Source organism: Fulmarus glacialis, unplaced genomic scaffold, assembly GCF_000690835.1.
Source record: "Fulmarus glacialis isolate BGI_N327 unplaced genomic scaffold, ASM69083v1 scaffold1905, whole genome shotgun sequence".
NCBI classification, from domain to species: domain Eukaryota; kingdom Metazoa; phylum Chordata; class Aves; order Procellariiformes; family Procellariidae; genus Fulmarus; species Fulmarus glacialis.
In genome coordinates, this window is record NW_009214775.1 from 18,806 (window position 1) to 35,245 (window position 16,440).

The 16,440-nt window shown below is 39.9% G+C and overlaps 1 protein-coding gene across 1 annotated transcript in view; it reads left to right on the forward strand.

Annotated features, from left to right (window-relative positions):
• The window catches only part of TFAP2D (transcription factor AP-2 delta (activating enhancer binding protein 2 delta)), a gene marked incomplete at its 5' end in the record, with an annotated part of 33,135 nt that extends 17,125 nt beyond the window's left edge, over positions 1 to 16,010 (forward strand). Inside the window, 2 exon segments of the mRNA XM_009578682.1 lie at positions 269 to 382; positions 15,724 to 16,010. Of these exon segments, the coding sequence (XP_009576977.1) occupies positions 269 to 382; positions 15,724 to 15,943 (334 nt within the window).
• Positions 16,011 to 16,440: the final 430 nt, after the last annotated feature.

The following is a 16,440-nucleotide window of genomic DNA, read 5'->3' on the forward strand; positions in this document are numbered from 1 at the left end:
ATTCAGGAGAGAAACATTTTAAAATGTCAATGTTCATATGGTTCCAGAAGGGCTCCTGTTCAAAAGATTCTGTATGTTGCTGGCTCTGAGAATTTGGGGCAGGGAGGCAAGAGGGGGATTCATTTGCCTTTAATTTCTTTAACAATGCCTCTGCCAAATATTTCTGTTATGAATGAGATCACTCAGAATAAGGTGACAGTATTATGGGAATCAGCTTTATGGAAAGGATTACACTTGTCTTATTTAAGGATTTCCACTTTCCTTTTAGACAAATATGTAAAGAATTCCAAGACCTTCTAAGTCAAGACAGATCACCCCTTGGATCCTCCAGACCGACTCCAATATTAGACCTCGACATCCAGAGACATTTAACACATTTCAGGTATGATTTTGAAAGAGGAACAATTAACTAAAATCCATAATTTTGATAAAGACTACATATGATGTTATAATTATATGTGTTCCCTTACCTAGAAGACTATAATGTCCATAATCCCTCTGTTATCTGTGCCTATTAAAAGCACATGTTTGCCCAGCAATGTAGTTCAGGCTAGTTGCATTCACCCTGCTTCTAGGACCACAGTCTGAGTTTCAGTAAGTCATTTTCTACATCTGCTGGCCAAATCTCCCCATCTGGCCAGAAAGTTGTCTTGCTCTAGATGTGAGCCAGATCACAAGCCAACCAATGAAGCGGGTCGTCCAGAAATGTAGAAACTCAAGTTCAGAGCCAAAATGACAATATAGATTAATCAAAGTAGCGATAAAAAGAGGAACAGTTAGGCTGCACCCTTACCAGTTAACTAAATAGTTCCAGAGCTTCCTCTATGCTACTGAAACCATTTGACATCATCTTATCATGACCATACTATTAACTCTTTGACCTCCAAAGCAGACTGGCCTCAAAGCAGACTACCTGGTGGAACAGTCTCTACTGCAGTCATTCCTGAACAACACCCTGGAAAGGTCTGGGAGGATGCAAGCTGGCTCAGACCAAAAAGCCAGAGACTGCTAATATATTTAGACTCAGTTCCTGGGCCCATGCCCTAGCAATATTTAATTTACTGGTGTAGACAGCCTAAAAAGCTGTTGTGAAGGCAAGGACCCATGGTACATGCACACCAAGTCCAAATTTCATCAGAATTTTATCTAAATTATGGATAAAAGTGTATAGACAGTTTGGGATCACAAAGATTTATTAGCCCAGGAGTTGCTGTGCAATTTCACATTTTTGCTTTAGGCTATGTGCTAGATACAGTCAAGAGTGAGATGGGAACTTCCAGAAGGCCACTTTGAACTAGTGGGGTCATTTGAGATATTTATCAAGGATAAGTGTGAGGAAAAATCCTAGAGGTGCTCCTGTCTTTGCTCGGACCACAAAAGGGAATACATGACTAGCTGAGGCTAGCCATTAGCTGGTACCTGAAAAAATCAACATGTAAAGGACCGTTTCAAAGAGTTGGTTACAGACCAAGAAGGTTTGTTAGGCCTCTAAAGCCTTAGAGTGATGTTGCATATTCTTTAGCACAGCCAGCTAAGCCACTCTTCATTCATCGGCTGGGCAGACAACTTTTGTGCCCCAACATCCCAACATCTTTTAGTTATTAAGATTCTGATAAGAGCATGAAGCACCTACCAGCCAGATGGTGGTGTGGTACCTAATTTTTAATCCCTCAGACGCTGAATGGAATCCAAAGTATGTACCATTCCACATCTTCCATCTATCTGTTGGGGGGTGGGGAGAGGCAAGGATTATGCCTGGTCCACAAGTGCACACATTCCTGTTTATGCTTACACATACCTGTGTGCATCCTATGCATATACAAACACATATAGACAACCCCACTTCTATTCTCATGCAGTGATGTGCACACACGTACGCATACCACCTACATCTATGTATACTTTCCCTTATACACCCACACTCCAAAATGCATAACTACACATGCACACCAAGGAAGACATGCTTATTTATACAGGATATTCATAGAGGGATTTTAATGGGCTACCTAAGATTGTGGAAAAAGAGGTAATCCCCCATTACATGCACACAAAGTAAACGTGATACAAGGTAGCTAATCCCCAAGGATTCCTGTGTTTAAAGAAGAAACAGCAGTCAGGATAAAATGCTGAAGGCTTCAGCTACAAAAGCTGTCAACTGGTACAGCTCCCATCCTTCCTTCTCTGCTTCACTTCAGTAGGTTGGAGTAAAAAGCTTCTGTAGGCAGCTCCTGGATCATTCAGTGCTTTCTTTCATGCCTGCTGTAGGCAATAAGTGTTGGACAGAAGATGGGCACCTAGGAGAGCACAGGTCTTGATCCTACACAGATGCTTCCCTGGGCTTAAATCAGACAGCTTTGTCTCATGTCTGTGCTTGGGGAATGATGAGTACTGCCACACCCAGACGTTAAGCTGAGACTATATTCCTTTTCCACCTATTGTAGAGAAGTTGAGGTCAGATCCAGCTTCTTACTCAGACTTCTAACTCTACTCATCTACATGTAGGTGCCTCCATTTCAGCCAGGTGTGTATCTTCTGCTGTAGTCTTTAGGGATCTCGCCTGTATAGCCCGTGAAATCTGCATTACGATTTAGTAGGCGTAATGTAGACATCTACGTTAGTGTGACTTGAATTTCTCTCTAAAATCCATTGACTGAACAGTCTGGTCTGGATCTCCAGCTGAATGGGAGCTTAGCCAACCAGTACACACTAGACACTTATATTGTAAATAGCTAAATCTAGTGTAGGCAAAAAAATCATTACTTCCATGCCCTAAATCTGGCAGCTTTCACAGCTAGGTCATCTGAACCCCTCCTACCACTACTTGCCTTCTTGAGATTGAATATCACAGAAGGCACTTAAGTCTGTCTCAGATGCCAGAGGAGATATAAGAATGCAATTCACCATGTTTTCCAGGAACATTAAGTATTTTCTGGGTCAAGTTTTCAACACAGACTGCTTCTGACCTATCACTTGGTTTCTCTGTCTTTCTCTGAGGGATGATCCTCAGACTGAACCAACCTCTGTCACAGGAAATTTGCACCTGATCAGTTGGGGATGAGAGAAGAGGAAGAAATTCTTGGTACCCCAACACACAGAGAAAGTCGTTGTAACCCAGGAGCAACATGCTCACTGCTGGTTAAGGCATAGCACAGCCTCCTACTGGTCACAAGCACAAATAGCTGCTGTCATTATACACCAGTTGGAAATTATTTCATAAAAAGATGTTGAAGGAATCTGCCTAACGTAAAGCACATGCCTAACACTAAGAATTCAAATATTGAATGTACAGTGGCCTCCACATCCCTGATCATAGATCCCAGCTAAGATTAGATTTCCAAAAGAGCTGGTTTTCCTTATTTATTACAGTGAAATGAACACAATTATCATCTATCTGTATCTATAGATAAAGAGCTTTGCAACTGTATGCCAGAGATGGACTTGACCTTCAGACCATAGTCATTGTCAAATACTCTGATGACATCTACAATAAGCAGAGTCTAAAATTGGACTGTCTTAGTAAGTTGCTGGTCCTGGTTATATGCATGAAATTAATGTTATTTATGATCAAAACGCCCAAGGGCTGTTGGTGCTCTACAAGTAGGTCTTGCTGAGGAGACATAAATCTGAAGCAGTGCTTCCATATAGTCATCACAAATTTTATAACATGCTTTTCCAATAGTGAAATTTTCATCTTCATTGCTATCTGTATTCCAGAACTGTGGGCTTTCTCACAATAAATTCTCTGTCTCTATGCTGTATAAATCTCTAGATTGGGATGGAGCCAAAATAGTGTGTTTGGCAAGGACAAGCTGTAGTCTTTCACTGGAATCTCTGACAAGGTTTTGTGAATGTTTTTAGCATAGATATAGCATGTTTTTCAACCATTATCCAGTATGAGCTGAGTTTTGATCATGGGAAATCTCATATAGTTTCATACAGATTTAATATAACAAGAAGAGGTTCAGAAATTCTGCCTTGTAAACCATCACCAAGGCAGCAAAGAAACCACAAGATGAAAGGTTGGTATTTTATGTGTGTGTATATATATATGCTTATGCCATATGATGTCAGAAAGTCGAAGAGATTTTTTATGAACAGAAAAATTCAGAGGAAGTTCACAAATCTCTAGTACTAGAATAAATTCTAAGATAATGAAAGACTTTTTGAAGAGCTATACTATCTGATACCTTCAGCAGAATCCAGACTCCACTACCTTGGGCTAAAAGTGAATTTTCTTTAGGAATAAATTACCCTACAGCTGGTAAGTGTAGAGTTATGTGCTCCACTTGCTCTCGATGTTACTTGCTCAACGTTAATAATTAAGACCACGGTTCACAGACTGGCACAGGTCAGATCGAAGCAGTGTTTTCCATTTCCTCTGTTTTAAATCTTCAAGCTCACACTCCTCTCAGAAGTTTTTCCACTGAGTCCCAATTGATCAAGATCTGTAAACATGTGTCCAACCTGAAGTACAGGATAGTCCCCATGAAGGGATCAGAATTGCTGGGTTTGCTCAAACTCCAAACCCAAAGTTCATACAAAGCATAAAACAGGGGAAATCTTCAAAGGAGCTGCAGTGAGCCTGAAAACTGCTGAGTTTTGCACAACTTTACCAGATACGCAAAAAACAGAGGCTCTTCTACACTCCTGGTACAATCATGTTTGTGCAGCTGCTTTCTGAGATGTCCATCTGACCTGAATACAGAAAACTCAATGCTGCATGAAGAATGATTTCCCAATATTGTTTGACCATGAACAGACAATTCTGTAGACCCTTACATCCATAGCAGCAACTATTGTGCACTGCCTGAGCCAGGGTAGTAGTATGTATGCTTTATTCAAGATTTCTCCCTTTTCAATACACTTTGGAGTATCTTACTACAGAGAAGTTATATTGATATTAGTAAATAAAAGTAGTGCCAGGGCACAGGCATGTATTGGCTGCCTGTGGTGTTTTTTTGCAGAATTCCTGGGTTTTCGTTGCCTGGTCTAACTAGCTCTGTCCTAAACGATTCCTGGGCACAGTAGCACATATATATCACTAATATATATGTAGCTTGAGAATTCAGGGAAGCACCAGCCCTTATTACAGCCCAGTTAGGTGCCTTATCTGTGCTATAAAAACTGTACTAAGATTTAGAGAAGTCTAACCTTGTCAGGGCTGGATCATAAGCCACTGACTCATGGGCTAAGTATTGGGATAGATCAGATTTCTAAGCATATACGTAAGTGTGGGTTCAAGAAGAGGTCATATGTTGTAGGGCTACCCATGCTGTATTTCAGCTCTTCTTTGATTCCTTCGTGACAAATACAGAGGACCAAGTGGAATAATCCTGTGGGTTGTATCTGGCCTGAAAGCCACCACTTGAGCTACCCTGTCCCCAGTTTCTGAAGACAGAATCAGAATTAAGCCACAGGGCAAACAAGAAAACCCTGGAAAAATCCATTTCCATTACTAAGTGATGAGACTTTTTGTCCAGATACATGAGTGTCTCTTTGTTGTCCTCTAAAGATTGATCTGTGTAAGTGCATTTATGAGCCTAGAATCATAGAATCATTAAGGTTGGAGTGAGCCTAGAATCATAGAATCATAGAATCATTAAGGTTGGAAAAGACCTCTGAGATCATCAAGTCCAACCATCAACCCAACACCACCATGCCCACTGAACCATGTCCCTAAGCTCCTCATCTACTACATCTACTACAGTAGAGAGTGAAGTCAGCACATCAGTACTAGAAAAGAACCCAAAAGTTTCTATAGCTTTAATGAGAGGAACCTATTTCTCTCACCCTTTGCTTTCAAAATGGAGTGAGCATCAGGAAAGGAAGAGTGAGAGAGCGAGAGAGAAAGAAAGAAGGAAAGAAAGACAGAAAGATAAAAAATAAAAAGAATGAAAAAATAAAGAGAAAATATTTAAATAAACTTTGGTTTCTTTTAAAATGCCTTGTATTACTTATAATTCAGAGGTTTTTCTCCCAAAACCCCCACAGAATCATGCGAGACTTTTGTGTATATTTGTCTCTGTATGCAAGAGGGAAAAACTAGGGGTTTAATTTCTCCTGAAACTTAAACCATTTTTGAATCCCACTGATGTCAGTAAAGCTGAGATTTCATCTTTCTTTATTTTTTCAGGACAGAAAGGTTATAGAAATCTCTTTTTAGCATTGTAAGTTTGTTGGTTTGGGATTCAGAACAAGTAAAAGAGCCTAGTTTCATGCTCAGTGAAACTGAGAGATAGCTCTCAATTATCCAAGGTGATGGGAGGAAAAAAGGGGGTTGGAGTAGTGAGAGAAAGCAAAAAGATGGATGTAAACAAAACAAATATAGAAGGCTTTGAGAATAAATCACTGTAGAAAAGCCTGAAAATGGTGAATCAGGACAAGCTTGCCTGGAAACACAAGAGCTCTGAGACACACACCCAGAGAATATATGGTGCAGGCAGTTGTGATGGGAGATGGTGAAGCCTTGGATAACCCCCAACACCCATAATCCTGCCACTAACTCAGCAGAGCTGAATGGTGACATTGCAGGTCAACAGGTTCTTCTGCTGGATCTAGAACAATGTTAACCAGCACAATCATCAAACCCCATCCTTTTCCTGTTAATGGTGTGCAGGTAGATCTGAAGCATGTCAGTATGGGAAATGGTTGGGATTAACTTGCGTATCACTCATCTCTCTAGTATTTTTGTACTTCCTAGACGTTTAGTGCATCCACCCCTCTCCAGAGCAGAGAACAAGACCAGATGAACCAAACATTTTCAGTTGTATAGATCCCTGCTATGAAGAAGGGAAATATTTCTGTCACATTTCAGAGAAGGAATGGAGACATGTAGGAATGAAGACCCCCCCAAAAGATACATGAAAACTAATTTAATAAACTGTGTGTGTATGGTCCTGGGCACTGGAACACAATTGTCTGTCATGTTTGATTGCTACTGTGGTGCCTTGTATGTATTTGGCCTAGACCAACTCTTTCTGTCCCCAACAATTCCCAGGCACAAGTCAGCCTTATCTCAGTCAAGAGGATGTTCTCAGTTGGAAGCTTAGATATGGTCACTACTTTGCAGGTTAAAGTGCTTGAATAATGGAGATGAGGCCAGGCTATGCTGGATCACTCATGATCAGAGGAGCCTGGGCACTCTTCACTTCGCTAATGCAGGTAGAGGTGACTAAAGGCTTCAGTTTAAGAACCTGAGGGTGATTCACCTGTCTGGTGAATCTAGGAATCTAGGGTCATTTTAGGACATCCTGACTCACATTCATTTGCCACTCCCTCAGTTCAAGGGTTTTTTGTGAGTTCTGCATCACATCTACCAACCTTACAGATACTCTAAATGTCCCATGGCATCTCTGGTGGCATGTGTGAACCTGTGTGTTCACTTTCCATCCCTCCTCTTGAAGCTGTTCCCTTTTGCAGAGGAAAATTTAAGGCTGGACTGAGAATGAGAGCCCATGAGTATCATTATCTAATGTAGTGGCTTCTGCATTAAACCAAAGCTAAAGTTCTGGATCTAGATTCCTGCTTTATTCATTTCACACTTAAGTTTGTTGATAAAGTATCAAACCAGCCTTCAGTCTAAGGATCAGAATTTAGGACATTCCTCCAACTGGACCAAATGTCCAAAACACTAAATTAGTATTTTTCTTGATTTTATACCATAACTCTCTCCTGTTGAACGGAGAGAGTGTGTATCTACTTCTTTCTTCCATTCCACTGTTATATCTGAGCTTCTCATAGATTCAGCCGGGAACCTGAAAGTCAGGCCGACATGTGTCTTCTTGCCTTTGCTTTCATAACCTGCCCTTGCATGAGCACAGCTTTGATTTTTTTTTTTTATCTTTGATGGAAGTCTTTTTTAGCTCCTCAAAATCTCACAAAAACTAAAGTTACCAGAAAACCCACCAAAAATGACCCACATTCTGTGCTGGGAAGCCAAAAAACATGACACAAAACACTTAGAAGGAGAACATTTGAGTATAATCTCTTGAGATTATACTCAAGAGATCTGTGTATGTTCCTTGGCTTACACATACAGACTCCCAGACCTCATTAGTCAGCCTCTTAGTCTCACTTTCTTCACTTGTAAAATTGGGTATAGACATACCTTCTACATCTGCCTTTGGGACACTTGTGTCTGTAAGAATCTGTAGTGTTTGGAAAGTTCAGATATCCTACTGTCATCCATCATATAGGGGAAGATGAATACCTAGCGATTACAGAATTTGGATTTGATCCTTTAACTTCACGGTTACATTTCATCAAGATGCAAAATCACATCCAGATCACCTATCTTTTATATATAAGATAAAGACATCAAAACAGCAAAGGGAAAACTACTTTCTTGCAAGTGACACTTCTTTCAGTGCAGAAACCTTATAAAAACAGACAAAAAATAATAGGTTCAGAATACTAAAGCTAGATAATGAAAGCAATCAGCATCCTCACAAATTATTCTGTGTTTTGCCTAGCCATCCAGCTGATATGAAACACCCTTCCTATGAAACCATTTGAGACAAGAGTTTTGTCATTTAGCTAGTCTCTGAGCCTGGAGCTGTCAGCCTCCTGCGAGTGCCTGACATCACACTGACAAGGTGACACGAAACGCGGCAGGCAAGAAACCAGAGGCTCAGACTTTGGGAGCAGCAAGAAAGTAACATCCTTCTTTCTGAAGGGTAAAAGGGAGCAATGAAATGTGTTTTGAAGCTCAACATGTTTTTTAAATTGTAACAAAGAGCCAAGCCCAAAGCTTTACTGGTGGGTTGCCTTTAGAGATGTGCGTACCCCTCTTCTATATTGTTTTATTTTTTTTACACTTCTTTGCTTATCAGGAGGTAGAGCAGCTGCTGTCATAATTCCAGTCAGCTTGATCAGCAGCAGCAGCGTTCTGTTTGGATGCACGGACTGGAAGAAACCTGGTGCGCAATGAAGTTTGTGGTGAAACATCTCTGGTGCCCTCTAGAGTTCCCTGATTTCCATGATCTCTCTCAATCTGGCTTTAAATTCAGCTAGCTGAGATGGACAACACTGGTTCCTAGTGCTGAGGTACTAGTAATCAACAAATTGTTCCTTCCTTTTTTCTTCTTTTTTCTTTCCTCCTTTCTTTTCCTTGGCTCTTTATTTACTAAAGGCATTACAGTTCCCTCCTCTGGGATTTTTCCCTCACTCCCTTTCCCAGGGATTCCCTCTTTGATCTTTCCATACAGAGGTTTGATCACCTTCTCCTGCTCTGCTTATGACCAAAATCCTTTTGGAAGGATTAGGACATTTTTGTCCCAATTTCTAATATAGCCAATGATTTTTATCATGAGTCTTATGATACCATATTCCCTTTTAGTCACAGTTTATAGAGTGAAGAGAACAAATAAGAATCTGTTTTCTTTTCTTTATCCTCTTCATTAACAAATAAGTTCCATGATTACCAAGGAAAAGGCACACATACGTTTCATCAAAGAGGGAGAAAAATCTTGGGGGGCTTGATTTGTTTTTCAACCCAGTACTTAAGATTTCTTAAGACATTTAAGGCACTCTCATGTTTCCCAGAAAAAGGAATGCCATCCCCTCATTTCCAAATTACTAGGTTACAAAGTTGCATTGTCCCTTGTCATCGGCATGTTTATAATGCTTACTTCTTGGTCCTTCTCATTTGAGGAGGGCAATGGGGCTTCTCAGCTGTGTTAACTGCCTCGCTGGAAAAAGTCCATGCATGGTAGCAAGTTGGATGAATCTCCTTCATTTCTCTGCCTTCCCATAGAGCAGAGATGTGACCGTTAACTAAGGGAAAGGAAAAACTGAAGGAGCTGATGGCTGTGTGAAGGACATGCTCACTCTTTTTCAAATATATCCAGTCATCTTGGATCTGTGGTCTCACTGATGTATTTGGCTCCGTAGGTGATAATTGGCGGTGAGGCCACTTTTCATCCACAGTTAGCCAGAAGCTTGTATATATTTTTCTCATTCAAAACCAGCAAGCCACAGAGCTATCCAGTGTTTTATTTGGAGGATACAATGTGCTATGCTGGAAACATTTCTTGGCAAACAGCCAAGGGCTTCTGTGAGCGCCATGCACACCACAGTGCCGTGGCTTAATCTTTAGTCTATAGCTCAGAAACACTCCATAGTCACAGTCTTGGATGTTTCAGATATGTTCCCTCAGCACTTCTCCTAGTGTGGAAAATCAGTCCCAAGGTCTAAAATATACAGAGCTGAAATGGCGTATTTTGGAAATATGGGGCATCAGCTCTAGCACTCTCTTTTTACTTTCTCGATTGCTCTTACACATGGTGAAAGGAGGTCGATCTGCTTAGGAGAACATGTCTTTAATATACTTGTTTGTTTATGAACAGAAAACAAGCATGAAGGCCTACTTTGCAAGGCAACTTTTGTATGTGCTGTTTGCCACTCTGATCCTATAGACTATTTATCCCTGTGATATGTACTGGCCATGTTCCAATGTTTACCTTGACTATCAGTCTAACTTGTGTCATGGTTAGGCCTCCTGACCTTCTGAAGTAAAGTTATCACAATTTAATTTTCTAGGCAACCTTCACAGGACGGACCTTGAAATCAACAGAAGCACCTCAAAGTCAATACAGGCACCTCTAACTCAGGATGTTACTTGTATCAGTGAAGACATTAAAATCTTTTTCCATTTCCTTTGCAGCCATCAAAAGTCTTGTCAGATCTTATTATTTGTCATCTGTCATGTGTTGTTAAATTTGGATAATCACAAAGTGCTTTTCACGTTCAAAGTTCTGAGAAAGTCCGACCAATAAGTTCAAGCTTGCTTTTTCTTCATTATTATTGTTTTAAAGTATTTATTTATTTTAAATGAGGGTGTAAACATTCAGTGCAGATGGCCTCCTCCCCCCTGCCGAGAAGGAATCTGTTTCTTCTGCCACATGTCGGAGTTTCACCAGCCTGGGGTATGGAGGAGTCCTTGAGGTAGTTGCCAAACGCGAGTCCAAGCCTTCAGGCACACTTGGATCTTTTCACTTTCAAGTAAGGCTATCATTAAAACATGAGCAGACATAATTGCATCATAGCGCTGGGCAGAATTGCAGGCAGGTCTGGATGTCCTTAAGCATAAGGATTTATAATATGTTGGCCTGATATTCATTGCCTTCTTACTGTAGCTCTCCATCCACAGTCCCAAAATCAGAAATTTTAGCCTTGCCTTTTAGAACAATGAAGTTAGTTTATAGGAGTTGCAATGAGATGCACTACAAAGCTGCGAATACCCAGAAGACTCCATTATGAAACCACCATGTTTAATTTCAGGCTTTTAAACCCAAATGGAAGTATTATAATGAAAGTAACTTGTTTCATAGGTGTGGAGCATACTAACAATGAACCAATTTCAGTGGAAGCTCAGTTAGCCTGAAAAATCAGGCAACTAAATTTGACTTTCAGGAAACATATTTGAATGCTTTGCCATTAATCTTCTGTCTGTCATGTCTGATTTAAATGTAAAATCAGATTTTCTCCCCAACTTGAAACTTACTTTCATCAGCAAAGGGAAATTATCCAACTTTCTTCGATTTTTCAAAGACTTTAACTTGCAGAGAAATAAAGTCCACCAAAATTAGAGCAAGGGGAATTACTGATAAAAATGTAAGAGTAGAAGATAATGTCTTTTGGCCTTTTTATGCTCATTACATAAAGTGAGGCTAAAAAAATACACTCTCACAGGAGCATGGCAAGGAGGGCTGGTCAGAAATTTTCCATAAAATGGTTTCTCTTAATAAGCTTCATGGGAAATTAATAGGCTCTACATATCCCCATCTGTGGAGAAGAATATATTCATCAGGAAGTGAAAGTAGAGTTGCCATGAGACTCTGCAGCACCTTCTCACTAAAAAAAGGTTGGCTTTTTTATAAGAAACACAATGCTATCTTGAAAAAGCCTGCCGTATTTGATGATTAATGGTACATAAGAGGCTAAACTGTAAAGGAGATAGACCCCTAACTCACCCCACAAAATCTTTTTCCTATGAACACTAGTTTTCAGATCAGAAGTTTAAGATTCTGCTCAGGATAAAATACCCATATCTAGGTGTTTCGATATAAGCTGGATGTTGAAGCTTCCCATGTGGCCAATGAAGATCTAGGACAAGATATAGCTGAGTAAACAGTAGCATGCAGCATCTTTTAGATGCTATTAGGTATGCCATCAGTCCATTGCTGCTTTAAAAGGGTACTGTTCTCCTGTAAGCTCTCTGCATTACCTGTTCACCTGACGCAGATGTCTTGTTACCACAGGACATCTCAAATAGCACTGAACACACATTTTTATTCAGCTTGATGGAGCCATCAGTGTAGCCAGAAGAATGGTGCAGCTCACCAAAAGGAGACATATCCATTTCATGTGCTAAGTCATTCTCCAGACTTCTGACTGTATTGAATAAAGCCCCAGGGCTCAATTCAGTTGCCTAAACATTGGCATCTAGTGCCATGTGAGATACACAAGGGTCACCTGCCTGGCATCAAAACACCTAGAAGCAAGGTAGACTTAAGTCCCATACCATATCTAGCAAATCTGTGCAGATGTTTCAGATGTCATAGGACATCCCAAATCACTGTGGACTCTTATACATAAGAAACTACATTAAGCCCCCTTTGATGGTAATGGGAGTTTAGGCACTGTTGATGTATACACCTACCAGTTGGCACTTATGCTTATGTACCCTAATATCAGTTTTTGTTCCCTTTCTGGTATTTTCTACAGTCTTGTTCAGCATTTGAGAACATTAAAGTTTTCTATCCTTGTTCTTAGCCCTACAGATTATTTCTGAGACAATCTCAAAGTTTTCACTGTAGTATTCCCACTTTACTCTTCAGGGTGTATTGAGCTGTCAAATGAACACAGTTCTATTCCTTTTGCTCAGGAGTCAAAAGGTTCAAAGAGAGCAGGCCGGAAGATTTCTTTTCTATTCAATCGTTTGTTAAACTTACTATTTGCATCTACTGGAAATGAATGATTGCAGATATTGCCAACTTTTCAAATAGATAAACTAGTTTCTTTTGCATGCAAGATCATAAATATTTTTATATATGTCTTGGTATAGTCAGTTCCCCAAATCAAGACCCAGAAGATCACACAAGTAGTGTAAAAATCATGACATATTACAACTAGTAATGATACATTTGAATTTCCTTTTTCTTGCTTTCTGTTACTGTAAGCTCCATCACATTTTCATTCCTCTGGATTTATGAAGACTAGAAATGATGATAAAATGCAACACTTAATTTTGAAATCACCTGACTCCTAGAAGGAGTTAAAGGGGTTAAAAATACTCTTGTCTATATGCTACTGCTGATCTTGTTTTTACTACTATTAAAAACATGACTTACGATGATGATGATGATTTTTATTTTCCTGCTATGCCAGTCATTTCTAAAAAAAAAAAAAACAAAAAACAAAACACTAAAGCAAGGTATGTTTACCTCTTTTTAATGCTAAATTAAAATTTTAATGCTAAATTTAAAAGATCCAGATATTACTACAAGTTCAAACTTCAAGAGTCTAAACTTGAAGAGTCATGTGGTATTAACTGATGTCTGCAAAATAGTCCTTGTAAATATTTAATTATCATTTTCCTCTCATTACTAACTGGGGATAAACATAAATTCCTGCTCTGAAAAGTGCCTGGAGGCTGATGGATAAACATTCTAAAAGCGAGTTATTTATCAATAGCCTTTGGGAGACCTTTTATAAAAGACTGGTCCACTCCCTGTCTGAAATGGAGACATATTTCCAAACTGAGCTCTCGTTTTGGTTAGGACTCCTGTATGTTTGGTGGCTTCCCTAGGATACCACCTTTCCTAGCAAACAGGGTTCCTATGTCCAGCAGACAGAAAGATCACCCTAAAAGATATCTTGGAGCCTTTCCCATGGATTTTTTTGATACTTCCAGCAACCTGCTGATTGTCCATGTCCTGTATAACCTCTTTTCCCTCGGTCCCTACTTTTTCGCTTTTTTCTAAAACAGCTGGAAAGACTGAGAAGACAAAGTGCAGAAGAGAGGGGTTTTCCCTGAAGTGAAATGTTCCCGTTTCTGACCTATGCATGGTTCTCTGCATTAGAGCAGGGTTTACTGACATGGTGCATGAGACACCCAGAGGGTTACTGCAGGGATGAGAGCTTAACTAGCATGGGATAGGAAATAGTTATTGTTTTATCAGAATCACTGTAATGTTTTGTTGTGGTTTTTTTCTCGCCCAAACCAATATAAAGTATTGATCTCTCAAAAATGTCCGCAGACTCAGAAATCAGCTTCTGTTCTTGTCTTCTTTTTGCCCTGAGCAGAATTGTGATAACTGAAATCAGTCTTTTAAAAACTGCAATGACATTTTAACCTTTGAAATAATTTTTCAGTTATGTTTCTAAATGAAAATTAAAAAACTGGAGGATTTGTTTGGTTTGGTTTTTTTCACTTAGCACTTATCGAAATGCATCATTATAACAATGAGAATAATTTGTTTGCTCATAAAAAGGTGTCTAGTACAACTTGAGTTTCCCTGGCCCTTACATGAACATCTTATACTGTATACATAATATTTAAGCAAATAGGGCTGAAGTCAATTGCCTAAAAACTGGTCTCTGGTGCCATTTCTAATATCCTAAGGTAGCTGAGACATCCTCACAGAAATGGTATCTAAGAGACAGGACCTGTGGGAAACTTGCACACTTCTGGATCTGCAGGTGGAAGCCAGGCTGGATGCCCAAAATATCTCAGGTGATTGTAGATACATATGTGTGCACTGAAATGCTCCTCTAAACTGAGATGAGATTAACCCACTACGGCTCTGCCTGGCAACTGCATTAATATGTCGTTTCAGTAGCTGTTAAGTGAGGAGCACCACTGAAATTCAGCTACTCTGCAGTGCAGAAAAACAGCAAGAAAAGTTCAGTGTTATCTTGAAAAAACACCTTATTTGGATGAAAGGTGCAACAGAGTAAATCTATACTAGTAAACTCAGCACCACCAGGGCAATGTTGTTGGAACTTGGTTATTTTTACTATTAATTGGTTAGGATTGTCCGTGAATTTAGCCTGGCTGAACTAGCCCTACGTGAAACATTTCCTGGGCATTGTTTGGGCATTAACATTGGCCAAGGACTATTCCAAATAGGCAGTTTGGATTCCACCCTGTTGGATGCTCAGAGGGCATAGCAGTACAGATATGGCCAAACCATGCCAATTGTGCTGCGGGTCAGAGATTGCGCCTCGGCGTTGCTTAATTTCCTAATACAGATGCAGCCATATGTTGACGTAGAATAACCAGGTCTTGTTGTTCAAGACTCTGATCTAGGAGAGTGAATAAACCACACAGAACCGGTTTCATTTACCTGAGAAGGGGGAAACCAAACCTTCTGGGACTGGAAAAGTAGCAATACTGGAAAGCCTAGGGCATGGATCCTCTCTTGGCCTCTCTGAAGTCAACAACTTTGTGTCAATCTGCATCAGCCAAGGATCTGTCCCACGGTGTTTCAGAACTGAGGCTCCTACCAAAACCAACCTTTGAAGCTGTATGTAGTAGTCTGCTCTTCAGCTCTACTCTTTTCTTTTCTGTTTCTCCCATAGGTAATAAATAGTTTAGCAAGCAAATCTTGAATTTCACTATAGCAAAATGAGTGTACTGTAAATTCTTCGATGTACGTGAATGCATTTATATTTATATGCATATGTGTATTTCTTTTTCTGTCTCCTTCCCATTTGTAGTTTGATCACTCATGGTTTTGGAACTCCTGCAATATGTGCTGCCCTAAGCACTTTCCAAACTGTTCTCAGTGAAATGCTGAACTACTTGGAAAAGCACACATCGCACAAAAACGGAGGAGCGGCGGAATCCGGCCAAGGACACGCCAACTCGGAGAAAGCTCCCCTGCGGAAAACTTCAGAGGCTGCTGTGAAAGAGGGCAAAACAGAAAAGACAGACTAGCTACATCAAACAGAATCTATTTCAAGAGAGTCTTGCTGCTGATATTTTTTTTAAATATATATATCATTGAGGGCAATTTATCTCCAGTGGACCAAATCCAAAAAAAGGGGAAAAAAGAAAAAAAAAAGAGGAGAAAAAAAAAAAAAAGAGAAAAAAAAAAAACATTAAGGTTGGAAAAGAAAGATTAAAACAGAGAGAAAGAGAGAGCGTGAGAGAGGAAAGTATTCAACCCTAAGAACAGCAGTGTACAGTAATTGTGTGATGAAATTGTCACTTTTTTAAAATTTATGTTACTCTAAACTACTTTTTCGTGCACGTAGTATTTGATTGTTCTGAATGATACACTAACACTGTTTTTTATAAGCACTTCTGGACTTGGCTGAGGTGACACATGAAATTTGAAGCACTTTCTTCTCCGGCAGCACAGTTAGGGCCAGCGCATCAGTTGTGGGACATGCAGTTCCAGCATCCTGGCTTTGCTTGCGTGCTGGATAGAT